Genomic DNA, 15487 nt, shown 5'->3' on the forward strand with positions numbered 1-15487 from the left:
GGGATTGCTCATGCTCTCAAGCATCATCAGAAGTGTTTGGTAGTGGACCAGTAATTTCTCCTGTCTACCTCAGCACATCAATCTCATTTTGTGAAGTGACCTAAGGAGTTGGGAGTTCAAGGTTGACTTGAAGCCTGCAGGAAATAAACCCTTAAATCACTGCTGTGCTTTGGAAAGTGCTCAGCTGGACAGCTGCTTTTGCTGTTCTTCATCCTCACTGCAATAAATAAATTTATGGCAGCTTTTAAACTACTGCTAAATTCTGAGCTTTGCTTTTTCCCATCTAGGTGTTCCTGTTGCAGTGGCACTACCAAAGATATTCCAATATATTTTGTTTGGACTGCTCTTTCTAAATGCAGTCAAAATGCAGTTTTTCAACTATGTCCTAGAAAAAAAAAAAAAAGGGAAGAACTAAGAGACAAAAGGTTGCAGTGAGAAGTGATAGGCATGACTTCATCCAGGTGGAATAAGAAATTCAAACCAGCTTTTTATCTAAAGCAGTCCCTGATGCCCTACAGTGTAAGTAATCACTGAGAACTAAGGCATGAAAAGTCTTGTGAACCAGCGAGGCCATGGAGCCACACTTGGGACAATAATGCATTGATTTAATGTGATGAAGAACAAGTAAATCAAAAATTAGGAGATTATGGTTCAGGTGTGCTGGTTTTAAAGCTAGAATTAGTTTTTTTTTTCTTTTTTTTTTTTTCCTTCTCTGAATTCAAGTGGGAGGATGGCATAAAAGCACTGAAATTGGTCCCACTTGTAGTTACCCTATCAGTCTGACCAGGAACATGTAGCTGGGTACCCAGGTGTTTCAGTTCACTTGCCAATTAAAAAAATACTTTTTCCTCAGAAATGTTCAGCAAAATTCCTAATTCTCTGAGGTCCCTCTGAGGAGGGATGGCCTGGGGTGGGCTCCCTCCTCTGCCTCACAGGGCACCCACTCCCTGGGGACTGCTCTGATTTCCTGAGCTGCAGTTTGGGATGTGTGGGACTCTAGAGAAAATTGCTGTCAGGTAAAAGATGTCCCTCATCACAGGAAATCTTGCAAGGTCCATGTTTTTAGCTGGTGGCTCTTTCCTGTTACTGCAGTATTCCTGATGCACTTCCTTGATAAGCCAGTGTGCTCAAGAGGAAAATTGCATTCAAAATGAAATTCAAAAAAGAAATTCAAAAAAGGGGACTGTGTCAGAACATTCATGCCTCGTGAAAACCTCTCTCCTTGTTCCAGGCTTATTTTTAGGCTGTGTAAGAATGCTGCTTAGCCAGAAGTTTTTCACAGTGGTCCTCTGTGTGGCACAGGCTGGCAGTGAGTAGCGATGGTAGCACTGGAATCAATGATGAGTGCTCAGGTCTCTGAGCAAATAGTGCTGGGATCAGGAATTATGAATAATTACACTTTACTAGAATTCATAACTGACTTGCAGAGGTTACCCAGCAGTCAAGCATTTGTCACCTGCCCTATCCCCATGACTGCTGATAGTGGGGAAAAAAGTGATTGTTATGCCAAAGTAATGAGCATAGAGGTCAGAAAGTTTGATAAGAGCAGGAGAAGTCATTTTCTGTGATATCATTAGCAGTATTTTAGAGAGCAAGTTCAGCAATTGCTATGGTAATTCTGAATGGCTTTTTGACTGTGAGAACAGGTAGGTAGCTTTTAAAGTTAGCCTCTTTGCTAATGGGGGAGAATCCCACTGAAATAGGGCAGTGTGGTGTTACAGAGGGGCATGTGCTGAGCACTTGGGAAGCAGGAGCTCTGCTCTGTGCTGTGCAACTTCTCCAGGCCTCAGGTTTTCTTCTCAAAATGGTCTGTGGTAAAATATATATATCAGTGAGCAGCACAAAAGCAAATTGTGAATGAGGATGTAGCAGCCTAGCAAGGCAGCATCTGAGAGGGAGCAGACCTGTTTGCAGACAATTCAGCAAGTGCAGGCCTGTACAACAACCACCATGTGTTTGTTCTTGCTGCACAAACTGTGCAGTCAGAAAGGGTGGCAAGTGCTCTCTCTGTGAGCAAATGCTAAATTTGCTTGAGCAAATGCTGGTTTTAAAGTTCTGCTGCAGTTGTGAGTTGGCATCAGAGCTGCTGGAGGCACAGCCAGGGTGTGCCATTGTGGGCCTTCTCCAGGTTATTTTTGAGCAGAGCAATTGATAGTCCTTTGGTTTTCAAGAGATGCTTTTAACCTCACAGGAAAGGAGAGCTGCTACAAATCTGTGTGCATGCACAGATAGCATAAAGCATGTGCATGCACACACCCTGTGTTATACACTGGGCTGATGGAGAGGGCTGCTCTAAACCAGACTGATTCTTTTGAGCCTTTACCACATCTTTCCTTGGGGTTGGAATGATGCCTTGTGAAGGCTGGCCGAGAATAGAGTCTGGACAGAGCCGAAGAATAAAGTAGGTATTCATTAAAAGGCCTCAATGGATTCACCTTGGGCAGCACAAGAGCCCAGCCAGGGCTGCACCCAAGATGAACCAAAATGGTCACAAAATGGATGGCTGGTCATCTTTGAAAAGTTCTGGTCCTTTTGCATCTTGGAGTTAATTGTCCAATTCCAGCTTTAGCTTATGAAGTCCCATCCTTGTTTTTCTCTTTTCAGCCCACATTGTTTGTGCTCTTGGGCCTGAGATTTGGATCATTTGTCATTGGTGTCCAGCTAGAGAAGGAATTGTTTTGTCTCTCTATTCTGTGAGGAGAGCTCACCATTCCCTAATATGAAGCTCAGAACTACACACTAAAGCAGCACAGAATCTGAAAAATATAAAAGCTCGTAGCATCAAGAAAAGACAAAGTTCTGCAAATGTCTACACGGATGAAGAGCAAGGAGATGAGGATGCTCTTCATTCTGTTTTGGTTCCCAGTGGCTGCCTGGGTTTTCATGGTGCCTTTCCCCTCTCCAGGTGCAAGCAGATGAGCTACCCAGAGGACCTGCCCCAGATCTCGGTGGTGTTCATCTTTGTGAACGAGGCTCTCTCTGTCATCCTGCGCTCCGTGCACAGCGTGGTGAACCACACCCCGTCCCACCTGCTCAAGGAGATCATCCTGGTGGATGACAACAGTGACAATGGTGAGCTTTGTCACTTTGCCTCTAAGCACGGTGCCCCGTGTGGTTTCTAGGTGTGAAATGTAAATGTGTTTGTTGATGGGAGGGTTGATCGAGCCATTTGCACAAAGCTGTGAGTAAATATTGACTATTTGTGTAACAAGTAAACATTATGTGGATAAAGCCTGTTGATTTCATTGAAATCCTAACAGAATGAATGGCATTTATGTAGGCAATCCTCATAGGACACTTTTCTCCAAATCCAGAGGAATATCATCATCAATAGAATAAAAGTTCAAATTCTGCTGCCAAAGAAAAGTGAGGCTACAGATTCTCTTTAAAGATAGTTTCTACTCTTTTATATGGCAGCACATTGTTTCTTCATGGTTTAATCCAAAATCCAAATATTGGTGAGCATATAGGGTGCTATTATCAGCGTATTTCACAATAGTAATTTTTGAAGATTCTCAGGAGACAAGGGACTAGTGCTGTCGTGTTTAAATGTGTACATTACACTTCTAGAACTGATTCATCTTCTAAAATCATATTTATTTCCAATAAGTCTAAAATTTAGCATTTCTTCCTCAAATATTTCAGTTTTAAGTTGCTCTTACTCTTCAAGATCCTTGAAGAGAAGAGAGAACTGAGAGAAGAGACAACTCAAGTGAAAATAAGTTCCAAAACCTATAGATTTAAGAACTTGTTTATGAAATTCAAATTTCATGGCAGTGTAACCTGTGGAGTAATTATGTGAGACTGCAAAGTGTTTGAGTCAAGGCAATCCTGAGGAGAATTGAACTTATCATTTCTCAGTGAACTCTTATATGGCTTTTCTCTGCCACTCTTCTAAATAACTGGAGATTTATCAAGTCTTTGATTCTAATGATAATGGTTCTACTGTCTAATATAGATCAGAAAAATGAAGTTGCTAATGTCCTGGAAGCTTCTACTAGTTTTTCTGATAAAGATACTTAGGCAAAAGCCACTTTATGAATAAGTTGCAGAGTAAATGAATTACCAAACTACATTGATTAAAAAAAAATAAATAGAGAGACCATTTTGGTAATTTGCCTGTTTATAAGCCTCTTGAAATGAAGCTGAAAAGGGTGAATGAGTTCTGCTCCATCTATGATTGAATGCCTGAAAATGAACAAAAGAGAAGTCTATTTGAGATCTTCAATATCCATTTAGTTAAAAAGGAAAGAAGCCTAGTATTGAAGAATCTTAATTATATTTAAGGGGAAACCTTGAAAATTAAGGGAAATTAATTGTGATCTGAATTACTTCTTGACCCAAAATCCATTGAGGTTATTTTTCTCACTCCTACTGAAGAGCATAAATCAGAAAAAAGCAATCACCAGACTGGCATGTTACACTTGCTTATGGTCAGAATTGCTCTTCCAGAGGCCAGTTGTAACCTAATGCAAATCATCAGAGAATCAGAATAGTAATTTTTTAAAATAGTAATATTTTAAAAACTACCTTTCTGACAGTATACTCAAATCCATATTAAAGCTGGGCAAGTCTCTGGTGTGTGGGGAATTTCTGTGGGCTGAAACCCCTGGAGCTGCTCCATGCCTCAGTGCTGGGTTTGTATCTCTGGGACTCACCAAGGATTTGGGAATATTTAAGGACTCCTCTCCCTCTCTGATGCAGAACAAAACACAACATTGCAGGGCCTTTCTCACTCTAAATGCTTGTGTGGGTTTGATTTTGCCCTGCAGTTGAGCTGAAGTTTAACCTGGACCAGTACGTGCACAAGAGGTACCCGGGGCTGGTGAAGATCGTGCGCAACAACAAACGCGAGGGGCTGATCCGAGCCAGGATCCAGGGCTGGAAAGCTGCAACATCGCCTGTGGTGGGGTTCTTTGATGCCCACGTGGAGTTCAACACTGGCTGGTGGGTGCTGGCTGTGCCCAGAGGGACGGTGGCACTGGGACAGGGCTGAGGGAGGATGAGGAGGCTGTGGTGGTGTTTGCAGGGGACCCAGGATGAGGGAAGAGAGGAGAATCTTGACTCCATGTTTCAGAAGGCTGATTTATTATTTTATTATATATATTATATTAAAAGAAAATGATACACTAAAACTATACTAAAGAATAGAAGAAAGGATTTCATCAGAAGGCTGGCAAGAAAAGCAAAGGAATGATAACAAAATCTTGTCACTGACCAGAGTCTGAGACAGTTGGACTCTGATTGGCCATCAATTAAAGGCAACCACATGAGACCAATCAATGATGCACCTGTTGCATTCCACAGCAGCAGATAATTATTGTTTACATTTCATTTCTGAGGCCTCTCCGCTTCTCAGAAGAACAGATCTTAGCAAAAGTATTTTTCAGGAAATATGTCGATGTCCATATTTCCTGCAGCTGGAGGCTGCAGGGATCACCTCACCAAGCACTCCTGAATTGTGCTCCTCATTATTGCAGCATTGCTGACAGGCTCCTGCAATGGCTGCAAGACCATAAAAAAGCTGCTGTGCCTGGTCTAGCATGGCTCTGAGGAGAGAGGAGTAATTGGAGCCATGATGGGTGTGAAATCCCAAAGCAGTCAGATGGGGAGGCACCATTAAGGAGGCTCTGGGCTGGAGGATTTCAAGTGCTTCTTTTACCTCCTCATCATTTTCTATCATTTCTTCCTAGAAACTTGAATACCAATCTGATTTCCTCATAAATTTCCTTGCAGTTACATTTGAGGGAAACATTAAATTATTGCCTGCAATTTTAATAGGGCTTGAAATTAGCATGACTTTCCCCATCCCATTTTGGTTTAACGGGCCAGAACTGCATTTGGAATAAATCTTTGTAGCACCACTTGGTGGCCAACATTTGGCATTACTGGAAGTTGGGACTGCAGGAGCTGATCTGTACCATCAGCTGCAAAAGGACTTCTGGGACCTTTGGCATGTAAAACGTGCATTTTCCAAAGATAGGCTGGTATTTGATAATGATGATGCAGAGTTATGGTGGAAATGATTATGCTCTGCAATTCTGGGAGATATCCTCAAATTAAAACTAAAAATAGCTGTGCTTACAACTAGAGAGAAACTTAATTGCAAAGGAGTAGAGTGTTTATTTTTATATGTTCATGAATATCTTTATAAAATGGGAGATGCAATAAAATAAGTCTTGTAGTGCACCTGTTTTATGATCATCCCATTTTTTTTCCTTAGGACTATGTTAGGCTATAATAGCAGCTGTAGTAATTTTCTAGAAGCTTAAGAGCTGGTTTAATTTATTTATTTGCTTTTAAAGCAAGTAGATCTTTCATTTTTTTTTTTCAAACATTCATCTAGGGTAACACCAGCTATGGACCAGGATCAGGGACTGGGGAGAGCATGCTCTGGGTGCTGTCCCCCGTGCTTGTCCTGCCCAAGATGAGGTTTTCTGGGGCTTGAGGAGAATTTTGTTATCATTTTGTAAGGGCATTGAGATCTATCTGATGTACTGTACCTAGGGAGGATCAGCAATGGTGTCAGTAAGCAGGAAAGGGCTTTGTGGTTGCTTTGGGGTTTGTTAGGGTTTGGTTTTTTACTGTCAGAAAGGATTGAAATCAGCACAGGAAGAACCTGGAGTGCTCAGTAAATGAGAGAGCACATCCAAGACAAAAGGTTTGTGTTTTCTGCCCCTGCCTGGTGCACCCTCCTTCCAGCCAGGCTCTGTCCCTGCTGTGGGGCACTCGGTGATCAGTGGGGACAGAAACCTGCTCCAGGAGCCTCCTGCGTCCCTCCACTTCAACCTGGGGGCTCAGTGTTCCCTGGTGCTTCTCCTCTTGTTCTGCTCAGCCTTTGTGGCTGCTCAGAGCATCTCAAACCCTGCTCCACCCACTTCTCCCAGCTTTAGTTCACCTGTGCACATGGGGTTGCCTGTCATCTCCATTTTCATCTCATCTCCTTTGACTGGGAGGAACTGAGGTCCTTCCATCTGGACTGCTCTGCTTTTTCCCACCAGGTTAGCACTGCCCTACAAACTCAGCAATCAGGTGGGAGTCTCTTGTTAAAGCTCTGCTGTTCTATTCTCCCACTAAGTTGCACCTTGCATGAGTATTTCCCCCCATTTTCAGTGCTTATTTATGTATTCAGAGGCCACATGGATTGCTCCCACTAAAAGCTGTCCATGGATTATTTGTGAGGCAATTAAAAAGGAGCCAATTCCTTTACCACAGAAAAGAGCATTTAGCTTTCTGTTTGGTTTGTGTTCCATCTAAAAGTCAAGTGCCTGCAGTGCAATTTAGTTTCCCAATCTATGGCTGCTTTACCTGCCTAATCAGTTGGCAGATTAATTCATAAAGAATCAAAGAAGGACTTCATCACTTTCTCATGAAATATGCAGGACTGACAACAAAAAAAAACTTCTTTAAACAATAGTGGCCCATTTACAGGTGGCTTTTTGCCTGATATCATACTATAGCATTTTATGGGCTCTCACAGCATTGCTCTCCAGGGACACTTCTTCTAAACTAAATTACAATCTGGTAGGATATAAAAAAATACTCTGCAACCTGGCAGGTCAAATTAGCTATTGAATTATTTATTTTGCTGTGCTTAATTGCTGCTTTTTGGCTTCTCAGGTGTAGAAATATGTTATCTCAGAGCAGTGATTTTCAACTGACCTGTTCCCCTTAAGGCTTTTGATAGTGTGACCCAATACAGCTGCTGTGAGAGTGGAAGTGGAGAGGACTGCCTGAAAGGGAGGCCATTGCTATTAATCCTCAAATGGAATTTTAAATTAGAATTACAAGGTAATGTATGTGTACATTTCACTTCTAAAATTCTACCTGTCCTGTTGGAGCAGAACCTGGTCTGTTTTTGGTTGTTCCTTGATGTCAGTGGGAGTCAGCAACCCAGCAGAGCCAAGAGGGAGGAAAAGCTGCTGTGCTTTCCTCTCTGAGGTGTAGTTAAGCTTGTTTAGTTCAGTTTTCAGAAGATCAGAGCATTCCTGCTCTGACCTTTGGGTTAGGTGCACCCAGCATGCTGAAGGCACCCCCTGAGAGCAGACAGAACATCCTGGGTGCTGATTGTGTTGCAGAACATGCAGAGCATTGTAAAAACCCCTGTCTTTGAGAGATGGGAAAGAATAGCATGACAAGGAGAAGAGACCTTCCCTACATTATTTCTGGGAGCAGGAAAGAGATTACACAGATAGGGTGTTAATTCTCTGGGTGAGAAAAAGGACACATTGAGTGAAGGAGAGCAGAAATCAGTAGGTGGAAGGCAGAAACCACAATATATTAGCAGCCATAAAGAGGGTGCTAGGAGCCATAAAAGAAGACATAATGATAGAGTATTATAGTTGCATTCTATCTTAGGAATTGCTTTTGCTCCTATCACAGAGGTGTTATCAGAGCACTGAATGGAGTTATGCAGTCCTGTAGTAATTAAAATTTTGCCAGACAAAGGGTGAGTTTCAATAAGGAAGCAGTGAAGTAAGAGGATTTAATCAAAAGATTTCAACATACCAGCCAGACAGAGCCTGACATAGGAAAGAGAACATGAAATACAAGTTGAGTATCCAACAGATTGTGTCACATACATCCCATCTTTATCCCCAAAGTTGTCAGTGTTTTAAAAATATACAAAAATGGTGTTTTAATAAACTAAGAAGAGCTAAAGATCTAGATCCCGGGCCTGTGGATGGTACTTTGCAGATGCTATTTTATACTGTAAGGTGTAATGCAGTTTGTTGTGGTGGCCATAAGCAATGGATTCTCAAAAAGGTGTGTAAAGGAGGAGGGAAGTTGATTCCTCTTAATCTTCTGCTGACTTTGGTTATCCCAAGTGCTCTGTAGCACAGACATAGTTGTGCTTTTTGGGGGCAAAGCCACAGGGTCTTTGTCCCCCTAAGAGCTTCCTGGTGATATTTTCATGCAGTGTACCAGAATCCAATCTCTACCTGCAGTTAAACTCCCTGTCCTCCTTTTCAAGCTCAGGTGGCTCTCTGGGGACATGACAAGGTCCTGGTGGCTCTTTCCTTCTAAATGAGAGAAGTGGTGAAGCTGAGATTACCTTTGCAGTCCTTATGCTGTGCAGTCTCTCCACTCTGGAGCATTCAAGCACATCACTCATGCTCAGGGCATGTTCCAGTGAGCATCCCTGGGCTCAGGCTGACATGGGGAACCCAAATGAAAAGGGAAGGACATGTGTTTGTTAAGGGAGTTCTTCCTCATCCAAAGCCTTAGGATCACTCTGGTAACTTAATGGAATACAAGTTTTAGTTAGCAAAACCAATATAATCTGAGTGGAGCATGCAAGAGAAGCCACGTGGGGCTTTGGGATCCATGGGAGGGTGCCAGCCTGCACACAGAGGATGTACCAGAAAAGCAGCTTTGACTATTCATCTACCTCAACAACCTAGAATGTTCACTGAAGCATCCTCATGCTTTTCAGTGGTGCAGAAAAGAGCCATTGAGGTTTGGCAGCCAAAAGCTTTAACTCTCCAGCAGGCGTTGGTGCTGAGTTCCCTCTCTTCCAGCTGGGGACTGTGGGTCTGAAACCCCCCTGGGCACCTGGGAATGCTGATAGAGATGTCAGGCAGGACAGATGGGGGAGTTCTCTTAGAGACCAAGGAAAGGAGAATGAAATTTATTTCTTTTTTAGTTCTCTGAACACTTATTTACAGGAAAGGCATTCCGCATTAAATATTCTGCAGATGGCCTCAGTGAAGAATTATGTGTGTCAGTAGATCTGCTTGTCTGCATCTGATAAATGTATATTGTCAGTGAAATGTGAGGCAGCGTGTAAAATCATGCAAAATAAGCTTTCAGTTTACACAGCTTTCTTTTTTCTTACATTTCTCTGTTAAGTTTATACTTCATGGTACCTGACAGTGGTAGAGCCAGAGTAAAATACGGTGTTAAACCCAGTGAGCCATAAAATCTAGCAGATGAGACCATGTTGTCTTTCATTTATGTCTTATAAGGACTCTTCCCTGACTGCTTGCAAGGAGAGGAAATTCTGATTTGTAAAAACAGGACAAAGAAGGTTGGATTTTTTTTAATGTTAGTTCTTTATTTTTTATTGGAGTAAAAAGTAGCATAGTGATGGTGCCGAAGAAAAAAAAAAGAGGCATGTTTGTCTCAAAAGAAGGCAGAGATCAGGGTATATACACCCATGGGACAGGGCAGAATTGGAGAGACATTTCCCAGTGCAATTCCTGTCATTTAGGAAAGGATTTACTTATGAAAAAATTTAGAAAAAGTGACATTTGGGCTGCAGGGAGGAATTTATTGACAAATGCCTCATACAGCCATTCTAACCAAGAACTGGAAGGTAAGGTGTGCTTCTCAGATGCTGCATGTTAGCAAAGCATCCCTGGAGCTGTGAAGGCCATTAAAGTGGCAGAGATCTGGCCTGTGGCATGCATGTGGATTCCCTTGGATTGTGTGCATTTATTCTGATGTTGTGCCTTTTTAAAAGTCTGCTTGAAGTCAGCAGGTGTTTTTACATATTTAAAAAGGTGAATTATATAATCATGTGCACCGAGGAGCTCATTACTAGCTTCTTTTTATCTGTTTTTTATCTGGAAGAAGCTGTTCTTTTTTAGCCTTGCGACAAATCAGGCTTTCCCTTTGGCATGAATTCTCCAGCAATCTGATAAGGATGTAAGACAACACAGAGTTTTTGTTTGCTGTGGTTTCCCGTGGGGTTTGAGCTGCTCTAAATCAAGCCAGTGTTAAATACAGAATGCATATATGTTCAGAGATAGACTTACAATAGGATTAGAGAGGCCTGTGTGATCACAGCATGGCCCCTGCCTTTGCTCTCAATCTTCTTACAGGCTCATTCTGTACTCTGCCTCAAATTCTGCCTTCCAACTCCCTTCCTGCATCCAGTGCTTATCTTGGGAGCATTTACTCTTTGAATCTCACAGAACCAGCGTTGCTGGAACTCCCAATAAAGTCATCATGGGTGCTCAACACCTTGGAAAATCTGCTGTTAATGAAGAAATCTTTCCACTGGTAGGCAAAAGCATTGAATGCATGTTCTGTTTAGTGATGTGCTCAACTGACTTGGACAAATCAAAGTGAATAAAATTGAAGTGAAAGTACCCTTTAGCCTAGTGGAGTCTATAAGAGAACTAAATTTATTGTCCTTTCTCTTCTGGTTTTATCCATTCACCAACAATCTATTCAGAGAGAGAGGAGGACACTGACAAATAGTTTTAGAGAGGGTGGAAGGGAGAGGATCTTCATATGTCACTCAAATTCCAGTCCAAATTGTCTGCTTGGTTTTTATCAAGTGGGAAACCACCCCCCCCTCTCCACTTGGATGATGTGAAGCACTACCTTTAAAGCAGAATCTTTTGATTATATTTAGTTTACTGAAATCCATCCCATCTATGAATATGCCTGGGAGAACTTTCCCCTTGCTCCAGTAAATAACCTGTTAACAATGCGTGCTGCTCTTTGCCCATAAAGTACCTTGACTCAGATGCAAAATAGGAACCTAACTATGAAAAATGGAGATGGATCCCAAAATCCACATCTGGTTTATGCACCTGATCAGGCAGGGCTGAGTCCTGCCAGCAGTGCCATGTGGAAAGGCAATCCTCCAAACACGTATTGCAGCTCAGCAGCTCAGTGTGTTGGACATCCCTGGGCTTCAGCAACCTTTTCCCCTCTTATCCTTTCAGTCCTGTGAGCTGCCAGAAGCACCCGACTTCTGCAGATGGACAGCAGAAAAAACAAGGCAAAGTGGAAAAATAAAACACAGGAAAAATGCTGATGTCCATAAAGAGGAGGGGTAAATCTACATAATAAAGTAGCAGTTTAAAATTAGGGGAAAAAAATAGAAATTACTTGGAAAGATTTGATCATAATTCTTTTAAAAATCTGAAGCAATTACATAAAGCCAGAGTGACCAGGGAGGTTGACAAAGGATTTGATGAATGTGCAGCTCAGCTCAGCATTACAGGGCAGCTCTGAGGCTGGGCTTTGCTAGCCATGAATAGCAATGAAACCCTCTCATATTCCATGGATTGCTCAAGATAAGCAATGCAAACACAGTCCTGTTCAAGCTCCCAGCCCTCCCTTATTGGCCATTACCTGGGGATCTTGGCAGACAGACAGACAGACAGACAGACAGCAGTGCTGGCAGTGAGAGGGCATGGCAGGCTCTGGGATTTGAGTGTTCCTGCAGATCTCACAGAGCTGAGCTTGGGCTGAGCCTCTGAATAGCCCATTGCTCTCTCTGCTGTCTTTTATAGGACAGGACAGGCTGTGAAATCTCTCAGGTATGCAATGTTTAATTAAAAGGCTCTTCCTTCTGCATTTTTGCAAAGAGAACAGCTCTGGCCTGGATTTTCTCTTTCCATCTGTGACTCAGAGCCTACTTTCTTACTTGTGGGTATGAAAATAATTTGGAAATTAGGTAGCTGTGCAGTCTGTCCAGATACTCAATATTTCCTGTTCCTAACACATGCAGGGATGTGATTTCCACACATCTGGGTACCAAGAGTGCTAGGAAATCACCTCCATGGGTGAGATGGGAGGTATAGAAGATGAAGTTCCAGCAGTTGGTTTCATACCAATTGACTCCATAACCTTGGAATGGCACTTGACTTCATCTGTAACCTGAAGGTAGAGAAATCAACTCTTGTTGAAGCAGTAATATCTTAAATATTTACATTTCTTGAGTGCAGAGGACTTAAACAGAACACCCATCACAAGGTGGTTTCAGATTTCATGGAAGTTCAGAATCTGTGATTTCACATTATTAGGTTGATAGAGAGTAATGGAATTCCATCGTGCACTTTGACCCCAGCTGTTGCATTACGATCCAGAGATCCCCCCTTGTGCCATTCAGATGCAAAATACCAAGTTAGGTGGTAATAAATGTGAGGCACACAAATGGGAAAACAGAAATTCCTCAGGCGTAGAGTTTGGTGATAGTTTGTGTGAGAGCAGCTCCAGAGCTGGGAATGGATTGTTCTTCATGCAAAGAAGAAAATGAGGTGCCAGGTTAGCATTTGCAGGACTCAAGTATTTGGATTAACACAATCACAAATATGATTAAGGGCTAAAAACCAGTGTGACTGTTGAATATTTTCTTCACATTATCTCTCTAACCATTATTTGGGATACACTTCAGCAGTCCAATTTTAAGATCTCTTGCAAAGTAGCAGGCTAAATTCCCTTTATATTCAAAACAGGCTCCTCTGGAACATTATTAATCTCACCCAGTTTCAGTGTCTACATTATTATGAGAAGCATCTGACTATAAAAGTGCCAGCCTCTGCCTCTCTCTGCTGAGAATGAAAGTTTGAGGCAATTACTGTGCAGGTGGGGGGTCCATTGCAGGTATCTGACATTAAGGGAGAAGAAATCTTTCTCTTCTTTCAGCTTTTTCATTACACAATCTCAATCTACCCTACAAAGTAAAATACTTGAAAAATGAGCACCCCTGGAGGATCTGTAGAAGGGACATGAAACCTCCAGGATGGTTTTGAGTATGATGGTTAAACAATCTTGATTTGTATCAACATAAACATGCCATACATTGAGGATTTGGTGACCAAAGAATTCCAACCAAGAGAGATAAAAGTAGCTTGGAAAACTCCCAGTCTTTCCTTATTTGTCCCTCTTTTCAGGGCAGGTCTGGAAATTGGACCCAAACATAATAAATTTGTTCAAGCCATGGCAGTCAAGCAAACAATTAGTGACACCCGTACCTGTTTTCTGGTGTTTTGAAATCCTTTGTTTCAGGGTTTAGAGGGAGGAGAGCTTTATGCCCAAGGGTTTCTGTGTCCAGGCATGGAGTCACCAGACTAGTGATGGCATGTCCATCCTTCTGTATTTTCTTCTGCTGCTGAGCAGAGATAACATGATGGAAAGAACAAAGCAGATTCAGCTTTTCTGCATTTTTTGCTGCTTTGCACAATTTGCAAGAGTTTTTCTGCTACCCACCCAGTGGTTTTTTTTTAAAGACTTAATCTCATAAATATAATCTCATACTAATAATGGAAGTGGCTTATCCAGATCTGGTAGGTCACACTGGCTCTATGGGGGTGCACAAGTGTGGCCTTAAACCCATAGGAATTGAGAGTCTGAGTCATGTTCAGTATCTTCTGCTGGCCTAAAAGAAAATTTATGGTAACAGGCAAAAATGAGGTAATATTGAAATCACAAAGGAGCAATTGTCTTCTGACCAACAGCAAAAGAAAAGTGAGAAAAGATCAGTGTTCAAATCCTCCTACCTCTGTGGGTCTCAGCAAACCACCATTCCCTTCAAGATCCATGTGAGAGCTCTGCAAAATTTTCAAAGCACATTTCAAGGGGAAACACACAAAGGAGTGAACCAGTGGCTCTTTCTAATACTGCTTTGAGGAATGATTTCCACCCTTATGTAAGTCTGCTACCTCTTCGGATCAGTTTCTCTGTAAATTCATAGCAAACTCAGACTACCTTGGTCAGAAATGAGTGTTTGCACTGAAGCTTTTTACTTTCCTTTTGGGATGTAGCTTCTGTGGAAAGCACATTGATGTTTTAAAGCCTTTTGAAATGCCTGAACATTTCCTGCAGTTCGCTGCTTTTGCACCATCTGGCACCTGAAATCTTCTCATCACCAAAGCGGTTTTAGAAGGCATAATGCAGCCACATTTGTCATTCAAACTAGATGTGATGGGGTCAGTCTTGGGAAACAGGATTAAAATCTTTGTGTAACCTTCAGATTCTTGCAGCCCCTGGTGTGTTTTTAGTTCTTCAGGCCATGCCAGCCAGTATTTAATTGCTGCCAGGAATCCTGGTGGTGTAGCCAGTAGGAGACCATTTAGCTGCTATTGGTGATGGTGTCTCTCAACATTTCCACATTGTGAAACGAATTAACAGTCTGCAGGCCTTAGAAAAAGTATTTGGTCAAATTTTGTGTTGTTAGGCTCTGGCGCAGCTTCACAGAGGTGCTAATTAATCTCATCAATATAATCTCATACTAATAATGGCTTATCCAGATCTGCTAGGTCACACTGGCTCTATGGGGGTGCACAAGTGTGGCCTAAAACCCATATGAATTGAGAGTCTGAACCATGTACAGTATCTTCTATGGCCTAAAAGAACATTTATGGTAACAGGCAAAATATGAGGTCAAATGTTGCATTGTTAGGTGTCACTATAGGACACGAAATAACCCGACGTGCACATACTGCTGTTTTTAAGGCAAAACAAAGGAAGTTTATTTCTGACTCTAACATTTATAGATTTCTAAAAGTGACAGTGTATTGAAGGGTGAAAATGCCCTCTCTCCAATGACACTGGACTGACTAACAGTCTATCAAATTTCTCTTCTTCCACAAAAGAATGCAAAACAATAAGTTATTTACAGAAATTGTGTAAGAATGCAAACATAGAAGGCTTAGAAAATGTTAAAAAATCAGGGCAACAGTTAGGCTAGCTAAGAATAGAAAAAGAAAGAATGATAACAAAGGCTTGTGGCTCAGACAGAGAG

General features: G+C 41.9%; 1 protein-coding gene across 1 annotated transcript in view; it reads left to right on the forward strand.

Annotated features, from left to right (window-relative positions):
* The window catches only part of GALNT9 (polypeptide N-acetylgalactosaminyltransferase 9), a 129626-nt gene that overhangs the window by 43105 nt on the left and 71034 nt on the right, over nt 1–15487 (forward strand). Inside the window, exons 3-4 of the mRNA XM_063172929.1 lie at nt 2906–3072; nt 4773–4947. Coding sequence (XP_063028999.1) covers nt 2906–3072; nt 4773–4947 — 342 coding nt within the window. The remainder of the gene's footprint in view (nt 1–2905; nt 3073–4772; nt 4948–15487) is intronic.

Source organism: Melospiza melodia, chromosome 20, assembly GCF_035770615.1.
Source record: "Melospiza melodia melodia isolate bMelMel2 chromosome 20, bMelMel2.pri, whole genome shotgun sequence".
Classification (NCBI taxonomy): Eukaryota; Metazoa; Chordata; class Aves; order Passeriformes; family Passerellidae; genus Melospiza; species Melospiza melodia.